Source organism: Chiroxiphia lanceolata, chromosome 10 (genome assembly GCF_009829145.1).
Source record: "Chiroxiphia lanceolata isolate bChiLan1 chromosome 10, bChiLan1.pri, whole genome shotgun sequence".
NCBI classification, from domain to species: Eukaryota; Metazoa; Chordata; class Aves; order Passeriformes; family Pipridae; genus Chiroxiphia; species Chiroxiphia lanceolata.
The window spans coordinates 22,321,873-22,335,707 of record NC_045646.1 but is presented as its reverse complement, the minus strand read 5'-3'; the positions used below and the strand labels follow the sequence as shown (position 1 = coordinate 22,335,707).

Here is a 13,835-nt window from a genome sequence, read left to right as displayed (position 1 = left end):
GGATGGGGGGGGCACGGCCTTGCTCTTCACAGGTCAGACTGTCCAGGACACAGGGAAAGGATGAACCTGGATCAAGCTGGGCTGCACACATGGATCTCACCCCTGCAGCAGCCAGTAGATCCTGCTACTGACCTGACTCCTCTGCCTTGCTTCCTGTTTTTATTAAAGACACTGGGAGCCACCACAAGCTGTCCTTGTGCAGTTCCTGGCATGTCCAGTGCCCCTGTGAGCAGGAGCCCACTCGTGCTGTGCAGCAGGGCCTGGCAGGAGGGAGGGCAGTGCCCAAGTCCTCCCCTGTTCCAGTGCTTTGCCCGTCTGCCTGTTGGAGAGGCTGTGGTTGTCCTGGCATGTGTCACACTCCTGTCCTGCACCAAGTGATGCTCCAGGGAGTGCCAGGGTGGCTGTGCAGGAGAAGGGGTTGTTTGGGCTGGAGCGGGGCTGGGGAAGGGTGAGATGCACCAGGGGGATGAATTCTACCACAGCCCTTTGCTTTTGCTGCTGGGCCATGGAAGTAAAGCTGCTCAGGGCAGGTGGAAATCACCCCTGCAGCACCAGGAGTGCCCCGGGCCCCTGTTCCCTCTGCCATCTGGGGTGGGATCAGGATTGCCTGGCATTCCTGCAGCTGAGGGGGTGTGAGATGAGCTTGAGGGTGAGTTACTCCTGAGTGGGCAAGAGCACGGGGAGCAGGGGCCCAGGAGCTGGCTGGCCATGCCATTCTCCAGTCAGCTCCTGCACCTCCTGGATGGAGCTTCCAAGGTCTGAAGTCTTTTGACCCAAGCACACTAATTAGTATTGATGTTGCCATCGACTGATTTTTGCTAATTACCAATTTTCCCTTAGTATGTGGGATTATTCTGCTGTCCTTGGGCACATGCAGCATATTTAACTCTGCAGTCAAAGGTTCTGTTTGTGGTGCTAATCTGGAGGAAAAAAATTATTTGAGAAGAATCAGAACAGTCATATCCTGTGATTCAACTGCAGCTTTTCATTTCTTCACACAGGATCCAGTTTATGGAAAAGGGAAACTTGGAGAAATTCAAGGGCTTGTCCTGGGAATGCTGGACACCTTTAACTATGAACAGGTAAGTTGGCTGTGTTTCTGTTCTGCCCATGCTGCAAACAGGATTATTTTGGCTGTGTGGCCCTGCTGCTCTCCCTCATCTGTCATTTGTGTCTGCAGGGCAAAGGCAGTGGACCTGTGAGTGATTTCTGTGTGATTGGGGGCTGGGGATGAGTTTGTTTTGCTCACAGATTGAAGGTGAAGGGACTGACGGGTACATGGTGAACACCTCTGCAGCTCAGTTCTGTGTTAAACGTGCTGGAAGGAGAAACATCTGCTTTTCTCCAGCTCATCCTGCAGTTAGGGACTCAAAGGCACAAAACTGATATGCTCTGTCTTTATGGGCAGTTTTAAATAAGAGATTTTTCAACTAGGCTGTTTTTGCACTTCCCAGTGGTAACGCTGCACTTCCTTTGTGACCTGATGAGATTTCATCTTAACCTCAGTCCTGCTTTTCTCTGTCCAGTCCCAAATCCCAGGCAATCTCCACACTTCAGTAGCCTTCTAAAACTCCTTTTCCCCTAAACAAGAATGCACAGTCTTCCTCCAGAGTCACCCTCCTCATTCTGCTGCCCTGTGGCACTGCCATCCCACCTGCTGCTCGGGTCAGGCCTCCCTGCACCAGCAGCCAGTAAAAATACAGTGGGAAATCACTTTGCTGCAGAGGGCTGGACATGAAGAGCCTTTAGCTCTGTTTGGGGTCCTGGTGAAGTCTGTCAGAGCAGCACAAACTCTCTCAGTGCCTGGCAGCTCTCTGGGACAGGCTGCATGTGCAGATGTGAGCCAGTGCTGCAGCCTCTGCAGCCTTTTGGGAGCTGCTGCTGTGGAGCATCCACAGGTCACAGACCAGAGCACCTGCTGCTGCTGAGGGGACCTGACCCCTGAAAACACAGGGTGTTGGCTTTTGGCTCTTCAGAAAAGGACATCTCTGTTGGGAAGGACAAGAGGAGCACTTCAGGGTTTTTTAATACATTAATTGCCATGGTGCATTTGGGCTTTGATTTTTATCAGCACATTTCTCCTAAAGTGGGAGTTGTAAGCAGTAACTTGCCAGGTAGAGGGGAAAAGGGGGGGTTTGGTGTGAAAGATGCCAAAATGAGCCTGCCATGTCTCTGTTAATGCTCTTTGACAAAAATCAATACAGAGCTTGTCTAGTTAAGAGTGGAGAGGAATTGCCTCTATTAACGTGCCTTGAAAGGTGAAGTGTTTTGAGGGCAGTGGATAGAAAACATAGAAGAAGGGATTTTATTGGGTTGTTTTTGCTCTTAGTGATCTGCTAAGCTGCTTGTTAGGAAGAATTGATGAGCAGGGAGTTTGTGCAGCCTGGAGGTGACAGACTGACAGAGTTACTCTGTGTTGTCTCCCACACAGACCCTTCTAGAGACAACTACGAGCCTTTTAAACCACGATCTCCACTGGTCCCTGTGTAACCTGAGAGCCTCTGTCACGAGGGGGCTCACCCCAAAGCAGGATTACTGCTGCATCTGTCTCCAGCAGTACAAGAGGAGGCAAGAAACTGCTGATGAAATAATTGTTTTCAGGTAAAGTTAAGGGGTGGGGTCACAGCTGTGATGTGCTAGTAGTTCTAAAAGGGGGAAAAAAGCTCCTGGTGCTTGACTTGCACGAGTAATCATCTATATTCCTATGAGCATGTCTCCCTGTGAAGGGCTGGCTAATCAAACCCACCAGAGCCTGCTTGGCATGCAGCTAGCTCTGCTCTCTGCAAGGAATCACCTCCCAGTTCTGTGTCCCCGCTCCCAGCAGTGCTCCTGGGGCACTGCAGCACCCTGGGCTCCTGTGTGTGTTTGTCCAGCTCAGATCCCCCCAGCCCTGGCTGTGTTTGTGGCTGGCCTCTCCCCTGCTCCCCTCTGTGCCCAGGTGTCTGTACAGTAGGACAGGGTATTGTTACCTGGCTGTTCTGTCCTGGGGCTGTACCAGGAGATGGGCACTCACTGTTCCTTTGGTGAGTCTGGGAATGCCACAGGAGGGTGAGCAGGTGGGAGGGAGTGCATACACTGCTATCTGCACTCCTTGTATCCCACTGCCCAGCCACTTCCCCCACGGTGCAGAGCTCAGGAGGGGCTGCCCTGCCTCCAAGCACTGATTCCTTCTCTTTCCAGCTGTGGCCACCTGTACCATTCCCTGTGCCTGCTGAGCAAGGAGTGTGGGACAATCACCAAGGGCCTCATGAGGTGGATGTGCTATAAATGCAACTCAAGTAACAAGGGAGGAAAGCTCAGTGAGAACTTCTCAGAGCTGAAAAAAGGAACTGGAGCATCCCTGGCACAGGTAGGGTTTGGGAGGTGGTTTCTCTTGGAGTAAGCTTTTGTCATTGCTTTGTTCTCATGTGTCTGTGCTTCCAGAGAAGTCCCTGATCCAACAGTAGCTGTCAAACAGTATCAGCAGCCGACTGGTCACGTTCCTGAATGTCATTTTATTTTGATGGGTACACAGAGCTGTGGAAGTCGTGGAAATGTGTTCATCCAGAAGGCCTGGGAGCTGATGGCAGGGCCAGCTGGATACTGGCAGCTGATTGCCTGCTACGTGCATCCACTGCTTTGTCTTGTTTGGGAGAGTCTGGGATGGGACACTGGGGGGACAGTTCCTTTCAAACTATTATCAGAAATGTCTTCTATAAAACTTAGTTAAAAGCTAGCATGTTCCTTGTGGCTGGATCGTGGAGCCTCTGTTCCACCTTCCCAGCAGATAACCAGGCTCTGGGTAGAGGTCTGGGATCGATTTGATTGTTTTGGCTTTGCTAAGTGTGATGTTTTAAGAAGCTTGTGTGTGACCAAGACTGATGCAGCTGGATTTGGGTGAGAGAACAGAGAATTAGTTTGTGTTTATTGTCAGTATTTGTGCTCAAGAAGTTTCACCATCCCTAATTCAAACAGAAGTGCAGTCTCCATATGCATGGAGCTGTCTCTTCCCTGGCATTGTGCTGAGGATTGCAAGCCACACTGGCAGGCAGCTTGTTGGGATGTCTTTAGGGATATTGCACGTGGGGAGCTGAACTCTGTGCTTGGAAAAGGAAGCCACTGAGGAGGGTTTGTTCCTGTGCCTCGAGGTACTTGGTGCATTGTCATCACACAGATGCACCCAGAGCAGTGAGTCTTCACTGCTGGAACCAAGGGAATTCAATCTTGGAGTACATTTTTGTAGTAGTACTTTAGTTTTCTTCCAGCAGATGATTCCAATTTCTGCCAAATCCATCCCAGTCCAAAGCTGGCTGATGGCATCACTCAGCTCCCGGCAGCTGCTGCACTAACAGGAAAGGCTTCCTGCTTGGAGGGAGGAAAAGGAACCTCAGAGGTGTGTATGGAGCCCCATGCAGTCTCTGCAGTCAGGTTGTGTTAGTGTTTTCTTTGGTGTCAGCATGGAAAGCTTTCCTGGCAGGTTGTAAATCCACTGGGGTCCAACCAGGCTGTTTCCAAACGTGGAGTGTGTGTGTATGTGCTGCCCTGCTGCAGGGGGATGTGGGCACTGGCTCTAAAGTTGGGCAGGTTCAGCAGCACCACATCTCCCACTCTGCACTCCTGCTCCCCAGCAGTGGCTGTAAAGGGGGGTGACAGGCTGGGCTGCACTTCAACAGCTCGAGGCAAAATTAGATACTAAAACTGCATCCAGCATTCAAGTACCTGACACTTGATCCCAGTGCCTGATAACTGGGTTATTCTCTGGGTTTCTCATGGGCAGCCAGAGCCTCTGTGCCTCCTGGACATATCCCAAGAAAGATGGGGAAAGTGCTCCAAATGCCATGGGAATGATTGGGGAAGGGAAGATGCTTCCCTTTATTTATCTGATGTGTCTGTGAAAGTGAGGGGCTGGCTGGGACTCAGGGCTGAAAGGGACATGTGGAGAGACTGGGTGGGGAAGAAAGGGGTTACAGCACAGGTCATCTAGTGCTGGTTGGAAACTGTCCATCCCAGGCCATCAGAGTGTGGGATGCTTCCTGCTGCTGCTTCCCTGCTGCTGTCATGTGCTCTTGGCAAGGAAGCCACTGCTTCCTGCTCCACACACAGCCAGCCCAGCCCAGCAGAGCTTGGCTGTGGCTCAGCAGAGCCCCAGCACTGCTTCAGGCTCCCCACCTCCTCCTCCCCATGTCCCAGATCCTCTCCAAGTTTGTGATGTTCCTCATGTATTTAAATTACAATATTTAACTGTTGTACTTGCATGTGACCAAACTGTTGTGCAGTCAGAGCTTAAAAAAGCTGAGTATATTTAGACTTGGCAACAGACTGTAGAATCTCCAGCTTCTCCAGGAAGTTTGTTTGCTGAACAATCACCCCTCAGCAGCGTTCATTAACCCTGGGAGGTACCAATTCCTCTGACCAGGCCGTGGGCTGAGTCACAGAACTGACTCGTTGAGAGGGGGAGGTGCTGGGAATGTGGAGGAGATGGAGCTTCTCTGTGTTCCCTCCTAACTCTGCTGGCAGACCCAGAGCTCTGTGTTGGTGAACAGGAAATCCCGAGGGAGGCCACGCTCACAGGGTTGTGCTTCCAGCCCTGCCCTCCCTTACCCCAGAGAGCCATCTCCAGAGCTTCCAGGCCATTCTGTGCATGGATCTGTGGGGAGGGTGTTTCCTTGCAGCCTCTTTGAAGACCCTGAAAACTTAATCTGTCTCTGGGCAAAATCTAATATGGTTTTTATTTTTCCGTAGGGAAATCTTCAGTTGGGGTATTTATTTTCTCAGGAAGCCTTGAATTAGGAGTAGACTCATACTGAGAAATGCCACTGAGCATCTGGAGTGCATTTCCCAGCACTAATTCTGCCCTGCCCAAGCAGGGCCTGTCAGTTTGAATTGTGCAGTGTGGCTGAGATGTGGATGTGAAACGACAGCCCAACAGACAGGGTTTCTGTGCCCTGTGCTGTGTGTGTGGTGCTGTAGCCAGTCCCTGAAATTGGGAAGGTGGAGAGACGCCACAAGCCATCACTGACCCGTCACAGGATCAGGGACAACTCCTACTGAAGTGGGGCCTGGCTGGGCTGAGGGCTTGGGGCATCCCAGCCAAGGGGAACAGGGGAGAAGGGCAGGGGGGCTTTTCTTTCCTCTGGTTCTGCTACCAAAAGTTTGTGCTGTCTGTGTTATCCCCTAAGCCTTGCTGCCATCCCAAGGATAATCTTCTGGGGCTGAAGGATCATCTGTCCCATCATCCCTACCCTACCATAAGTGATAGTTCACAGAAATGAGGGCTTGTGTTTGTGGTGGGTTTTAATCCGATTGCAATCTCGCAGTGTTGCTGTTGTGGTGTTTGAAGTGAAGGCACAGCAGCTGGGCTCTGCCTAAATACCTGCTGAAACACTCCTGATGTCTCAGCCATCCATCCCCAAAACTCATTTGCCTCATGTCAGTGAGCTGGTTTGTGTTTGCCATGGATTCTGCCAGCCTGGGTACCGGGGATCAGGGAGAGGAGCACAGTCCTGGCTCCTGGGCCATGAGCCCTGCCACAAAGCCCTGAGCTGCCAGGCTCTGATTATTCCATGTTTGAGGAGGTGCCTGAGTTCTAAGGACACCATTGTTGGAGCTGTCCAGATGGCAAATGTTTTATTCAGGAGTTTAATCCTGTCAAGTCACGCCAGGACGGACAATGGACGTGATCCATAGTTAATCCAGTTTGTCAGGCTCTACCTTGGAGCTCTGTCCTGCAGCCTTCCAGCACCCCTGTCTGTGAGCCTTCCAGAGCCTCAGGACTGGGCCCTCTGCAGCACCTCTGGGTGCTTTCTCTTGGTAACAGTGAAGGTTTAGGATGGTTTTTTTTCACCAATACTTATTGTAGAGCCAGCCAGGCATTACATGACCTCCATCAGTCAGTGAACAGAGCCACTTTAACTGTTTTCAGTGTAACAGTGACCATCAGTTATTAGCTTGTCTCCAGCAATACAAAAAATTGCAGAGGCTCTATAGCTCTGAAAGTACCCAGCTGTGATCCCCCCAATAACACCAAGGAGATAAGTAGTGTTTTATGCAGTTACAAGTTGAGCATTCTCTCCTCTCTGGAGAATATTCCCACATACACATTAACTGAGCAAACTCCAGCTTTGGAGTTGGCTTTGGGGGGGGGATTCCTTCACTGTGTTTAGGATTGCTTGGAAACAGAAGTGATTAAGTAAGAAGAAAACTGAGTGCAGGAGTCTTCACGAGCTGGTAGAGGAGGACTGGCACCAAAGCTAAAACTGAAACCAAAATACAACTTTGGAAAGACTGATTTGAAAACCATATTTATGCTTTAGACACTCTTAAATCAAAATTGGCTGTTTTCTTGGACTTTTGCTACTGTAGAGGTGGCTAAGTTCTGTTGTTTTGTTGTTTTTTTGAGAAAAATCAGAGTGAATTGTAATTGTGCCCCCTGGCCTTCGTACAGAGCAATCTGCAGCCTGGCAGAAGGTTCCTTCCCCTGCCTGCAATCCCAACCCCTGCCTGCTGACAAGAAGCAGGGACAGCTGAATTCCAAACTGCCCAAAGCCAAGAGCAGTGGGACTGGGATGACCTGGGGAAGGGCCATGTCCTGGTTAAGAGAAAAGATGGGAAAGTTGCAGTGGAGAATCTTGGCTTGACTTTGCATCTCAGTTTCTGAGAAACCATTCCTACGGTTTGATGAAGATTTCATTCCATATCTGGGGGGATGTGCTGAACAGACTCATTTAAATACAGTGGCAGATGCTGGGCTGCTGCAGCCTCTGGATGTTCCCCCAAACTGCACAGACCTGCCAGGGAGGCTGTTCCTTGGGCTGGATTTGCTCCTGAAGGGGGGATGGCTGCTCCTCTCTGGGATTCCAAGCTGAGGAATAACCAGCTTGGAACTGGGCCCAAGGGTTAATGGTGCCAGTGACTCCTCTCTTCTGATGTTCCTCTGAAGGAGGAGAGCAAAATAACTGGAACCTGAGGCTTTGGCTGTTTGCAGTCCCTCGTGGGAGGGTGGGAGAGGGAATTCTGGCTGTGTCAGTGGTGCTGGCTGGAGCCCAGGGGGCACTGGCTGTTCCTGAGGGCGGCTTTTGGAAATGCTGGTGAGCATCTGTCTCTGGTATATCCCATCAGTGGGAAGCTGCAGTTTCCATGTCCCACCTTCCTGGTGCACAAGGAGAACAGTGTTTTGTGGTCTGTGTGAGGCTTGGGCACAGCCAGGCTCAGGCAGCTGCAGCTGAGCCCCCAGGGCAGAGCTGGGCTGAAGCACGTTGGAAACCTCCCTGTGGCACAGCAGTGCCAGGCTGCTCCCGGGGGCATGGATAGCAGGGCTGTTCCCTGGGCTGTTCTGTGAGGTCTGGGGTCATGTTATCAATAAGCCTCTGGCAGGAGGGGTCACTAACCCTTCTTACACTGAGTAGGACTTCTTCCTTCTAAGTATCTTTACATAGGACCCAGAGGAATGGCTGGAGCTGTGCCAGGGCAGGCTCAGGAAAAGATTCTTCTCCCAGAGGGTGGTTGGCACTGACCAGGCTCCCCAGGGCAGTGGGCACAGCCCCAAGGCTGCCAGAGCTCCAGGAGGGTTTGGATGATCCTCTGGGGCACAGGGGGTGACTCTGGGGGATGTTCCTGTGCAGGGCTGAGGGTTGGACTGGATGATCCTTGGGGGTCCCTTCCAGCTCAGGAGATTCTGGGATTGCCTTCCCTTTCTCTCCCCAACTCCTATCATTGAGAGAACGCTGCACCCCTTCAGTCTTCTGTGAGATCTGCTCAACAGCCCCTTGGCTCATCTGTAGCAGGTGAATTCTCTGCCTTCCTGCAGAGAAGCCTCTGTCCTCGGGCTCAGCCCCGGCAAAGACCTGCTGTAACATTTGATCCACGTGCTGCTGTGCTTTCCTGGGAACCTGCTGGATTAGGAATGAACACCTTGTCTGCTGTGTCCAGTGTGGGGGGGTGGGGTTTGGGTTTATCTAGTTAATCCTGAACAGCATTATTGCTCCTTGGGCTGAAGGCATCAGTTGTAAGGCCAGGGGAATATTCCAGCAGTGCCTGGTGTCAGCAGGAGCCACTAAAGGGGGTGTGTGGAGGTGTGCCAGTGTGCTTCCAGGCACCTGCCACAGCCAGTCCCCTGCTGTGCCCTCATCCCTGCAGGCTCACGTTGCAGCAGCAGTGAGTGTATCAGAGCACAAACAAACCTGTGCTCTCCCTGCCTTCAGCGGGAGCTTTGCTCCTGAAGTTCAGTTAAGTTCAGCTGGAAATAAGAGACATCTGCCTTGCCCATGCTGCTGATGAGGAGATGGGAGGCCAGGGCTGTGTTACAGCCTGGCTGTGCTGCAGTGCTGGGGAGGCTGCTCTCCCTGTGGGGTCAGGGCTGGGGCTGCAGCAGTGGGTCCTGCCCTGTGGGCCCTGCCCGGGGCTGTCCTGCTACCAGGGCTCACTCTGGGTGTGCTGCCACGGCACTGGGGAGGCCCTGGGAGCCTGGTCGGGGAGCAGCACATCCCTGGCTCTGGGATGGCCCCAGGGAAGGGTTGAGCTGTGTGGCTGTTCCCCCTCAGCCACGGCTGGGCTGTGTCTGTCCCAGAGTGTCACTGCAGAGGCTCTGCAGAGCTGCAGCAGCAGGAGCACTGCTGTTCTCTGAGGGGTGTCCTGAGCTTTCTCTGGAGCTCATTAACACTTCTGTAATGTCACTGTTGTGACTTTGGGTCAGAGCTGCCTGCCTTGCTCTCTTTTTGGTTGCTTGTTCCAGGTTCCTGGGAGTCCATGAGAACAGCAGAGCCTTGTCCCACAGAAGAGATTTCCAGATTTCCTTACTTTAATTGACTCAGCTTTCATTAAAACACTGGGTTTGAGTACCTGTTTGTAAGGTTGGCTGAGCTGTGGTGAAAAGAGTGCCCAGTTGCAGGGGAGGGAGGCAGAGGCTTGGTGTCCATCGCCTGTGGGCTCTAAACAGGGAGGTGGGGGTTGCCTTGGTTCCTAGGAACCCCAGAACCTTCCCCAGGACTTGTGGCTGCCTCTGCCTGTGTTATGGAGCAGCCCCTGGCACGGTGTGGAGCTCTGAAGCTCTAACTAGTGCAGCAGTGTCTTGTGTGGAAGGAATGGCTGACGGGCAGCTCTGGGATGGGTCTCTTGTGTGACTGTAGATGGTGCCTCTGCTCCAGCTGCTGTGATCTGCTTTGCTCAGGCACCAGCTGAGGATGGAATTTGGAGCTGTTAAAGATAATTGCAGGCTTGGGAGGGCTGTGTGGTGACTACCAGAGGGGGTGGAATACGTGCAAGCAAAAACTATGCAACAGAGATGAGCGTTCATGGTGGGATCTTGGAGAGCTGGAAAATGAAAAAGAGCCTTTCTGCTTCCTGGCCCAGATCCACAGGGAATCAGTTGTCTCTGGGGTTCTATGTCTAGTCTGAAGCCTTTCCAAAGGGGTGCAGGGATTTGCTGGAAGTGGCTTGGAGGTGCCAAGGGCTTTGTCCTGCTCTGGACACTCTGGAGCTGCTGGCCCTGGAGGCAGGGGCTGTGCTCTGGGTGAGCCTGGGGGCTTCCACTGACACCACAGTGCTGCTGCTGCACCCCAGAGCCTCCCACGGCCCCCGAAGGGAAACACACCTTTAGTGACATGGTAAAAAAGGAAAAGGCCTGACAGCAGTTGTTTCCATGACAACAGAAAGAATTGCCTGCAATATTTCAGCTCATCAGCCTGGGAACAGCCTGATTGATAGTTACACACGCGTGGTAGGGAGAGAGCAGGAGAGGGGAGGCCAATTATATGGCATTTTCCTTGTCCTTGAGTGCCTGTGGCCACAGACACTGTGGAGGGCAGGTTTTCCTTGCTTTTTGCTCTTTCCAGGTGAGGATGACCTGCTGGTTCCTGCCAGTACCACCCCCAGCTGTGGTACCTGCCCCTCAGTGTCCCAGGCTCCAGGGGCTGTGCAGGGAATGGGACGTGTGGCTGCTTGGCTGGCAACTAGCAAATAGTTATTTGCACTAGAGAGAATATCTTGGAAGGGAGGGAGGGAGTTTGGCACATGCTGCCAGCATAAGGGATCTCTTCCCAGACTGATGATCAAAGGCAGGCACACGTGGCTTCAGGACAGTCACGGAACTATCCAGGCTTCAGGAAACCTGTGGTGGGCTCAGAGCACCTTCCACTGCCAAAGAGAGTTTAAAGTCAGTGCAGCTTCAGTCAGTCCCCACTGGTAGGGCTGTAGCATTTTGGGTTAATAGCCCCTGGGAAATGTATTTTGGAGAAAATATTTGTATGTTCCCTTAAAAATAGATCCCCAGAGACAACAGATGCCAGCCTGCTGCTCATGAGGGAGGCCGTTCCCCTGGCTCCTGTTGTGGTTTCTTGATGATGCTTTTCCTTAGCAGGATGAGCAGAAACATTCAAAATAGAAACAGTGTGGTGTGATAAATGGAACAAACCTACAAGAATCTGTGATGCTTTGTCATCTCTCCTTGGGATATGTAAATGGTGCCATTTACAGCAGCCTGAGTGTGCAGCCCTCTTTGCCTTGGTGCTCCTGGTGCAGCTGTGGGCCCTCTCCCTGCAACTCTGGAGCTGCCCCTCACTGCTGGGCAGGGCCAGTCCCAGGGGATGTGGCTGCTGTGGCTGTCACTCACCCCCTTTCCACCCCTCATTTCCCACCTTTCAGTCTGTAACATCCCACTGGGAATAAAAAGGCACCTTAGGATGCCATTAGTTGTTCCCAGTCCCTGGCACCGTCGTGTTCCCGTCCCAGCCAGGCACAGCCTGTGCCCCATGGCAGTGGGGCCGTGTGGGGCTGAGGGGGCTGGGAGGTGAGACAGGACTGGGGGAACTGCTGCTGCCTGGGGAGGAGCCCTGGAGAGGCTGCTCATCCACACAAACCCATTGCTTCTCTTCCCAGCTGGCTGTGGGGGAGTTTTCCCATCCCTTTTATCCTTCCCCCAAAGGTATTTCAGTACTGTGCCATCAGGGACAGAGCCCAGCAGGCAGTCAGGATGTAGGGGTGTATCTGTCCTTTGTGCCACAACAGGACTTTTTTCTCCCAGAACTGAAGTGCACACGGTGGCTTGAAGCCAAAGGAGAGGTGGCTTGAAAGGCCCCCCAGACAGGCTGTGGAGCAGCTGCTCCAGACCCAGGAATGAATTTCTGTGTATAGGAACTGGACCCCTGCTGGGTGTGGTTTCTGTAACCCTCTCACTCTCTTTCTTAGGCGAGTTCAGAGTCTCTGTTGGATCCTCAGCAAATCCAGGCCTTTGACCAGCTGTGCCGGCTGAACCGAGGCACATCCCGGGTACGTACCCCCCGCTCTGCTCTGCTTTAACTTGATCACAGACGTTCTGCACGTTGTCAGGCCAGGCACCAGTGTGGCAGGGAGGGCTCTGGCCTTTCTCTGGGCTTTGGGCCAGTGCTGTGCACACCGTGAGGCAGCCACGCCGGGGAATTCGTGGGCAGGGAAACCCAGGAATGCCTCTGGCTTTGGGGCTGGGCCTGACAAGTGCCACATCCTTTTTGGGTTTGTAGCCTCCCTCCCCTGCAGACACTGTGTGGCTCCCATGGTCACTCGGGATGCTCCCTCCTCCTGCCCCCGTGTTGTCCCAAGGAGAGCACAGCTCTCTCTGTCCCTGGCATTTTCCCTGTGCCTCCTGCCTGTTTTGGTTGCAGTTGTTGGCACTTTCAGCTCTTTCTGGGCTTGTTTTTCAATTATGTGATTTTTAAACCAACCTAAAGATCCCTGGGGAGTTGTTTAGCTCGGACTGGTGGCCCCCTCTGTAGGGCCCCTCCATAACCACTCTTTGCTGGGGGCGGGTTAAGGTTTCTCTGACTGCTGCAGGAACACGGTGACCCCCCAGCCCTTTGTCCCTGTGCTCCCTGTGGGGTGTTCCCAGGGTGCTGAGGGTGATCCATGTGTGTTTTCCCTGCAGTTGGCTCTCCTGACAGAGCTGGCCCGTGGTGGTGAAAAGCACGGGCTGCTCAGCACTTCCCACGGGGACTCAGCCTCCAGCAGCGTCTTCCAGAACGAGACCTTCCAGCTCCACCTGACCCCCCCTCCGCTGGCCGAGGACTAGTGCTTGTGTGCCACCAGGGCTGGGCCTGCCCTCGGCTCCTGCTGCTGGGAAGCCTCTCCATCACTCCACGGCACTTTCCCCCCCACATCCCCTTTTCCAGAACCTTCTGGGCTGACTCTGGGTTTGTAGCTGGGTGATCTCCCAGCTCTGCTGCGGCCTCTCCCTAAGCCAAGGCAGGTGGGGACAGCTGGGCTGGGAGCTGGAGCTCCGGGGGCAGAGCCAGCGTGCCAGGGCAGGGACAGCAGGGGTTGCCTGTGCCCACCTGGGATGGGGGCACTGGGAACTGTCCACACACCACAGTGAGCTCTGCTGGGCTGGAGGAGCCTGTGCTGTGCCCAGAGCTATGTCCCAGGGCTGTGCCTGGGGCCACACCTGAGCTCTGTGTTCCCAAAGCAGCTGTTTTCCAAGGCCTGGCCCTGTCTGAAGGCACAGAACAGGCAAACCTGGAGAAGGCTGAGGAACGTGCAGGAAACGTGAGTGGTGCCCGGTGTGTCCCACCTCCCAACCATTAAAGAGGCTCTTGGGTGAACGTCTCTCGTGACTTCTGCACACGGGGAGCGGGTGAGGGCTGCTGGAAAGAGATGAATCTTGTCCCTGGGGGTGAAGCCCAAACCTTGCCCCTCGCCTCGTTGTACCTTAGGGTGGGGATGTGGGGGGAGCGTGTGTGAAAAGGTGTCTCAGGCCCTTGGGGGCTGCAAGGGGGAGAGGGTGGGTGTGATGGGTGCTCATGGTCACAGAGGTTTGTCACTCTAAGCTCAGCCCACTGTTCTGTAACACCAAAGTGGGCCCTGTCCCTTCCCAGCAGCACCTTTAGGACCTG

The 13,835-nt window shown here is 53.4% G+C and overlaps 1 protein-coding gene across 5 annotated transcripts in view; it reads left to right on the top strand.

Moving 5' to 3' along the window:
• Positions 1-13,548, top strand: part of VPS8 (VPS8 subunit of CORVET complex) — a 66,634-nt gene extending 53,086 nt beyond the window's left edge. For all 5 annotated transcript variants that reach the window (XM_032697939.1, XM_032697940.1, XM_032697937.1 and 2 more), the window contains 5 exons: positions 1,002-1,082; positions 2,432-2,601; positions 3,181-3,349; positions 12,160-12,240; positions 12,872-13,548. In XM_032697939.1, coding sequence (XP_032553830.1) covers positions 1,002-1,082; positions 2,432-2,601; positions 3,181-3,349; positions 12,160-12,240; positions 12,872-13,015 — 645 coding nt within the window. In that variant the 3' untranslated portion in view covers positions 13,016-13,548. The remainder of the gene's footprint in view (positions 1-1,001; positions 1,083-2,431; positions 2,602-3,180; positions 3,350-12,159; positions 12,241-12,871) is intronic.
• The last annotated feature ends 287 nt before the right edge of the window (positions 13,549-13,835 follow it).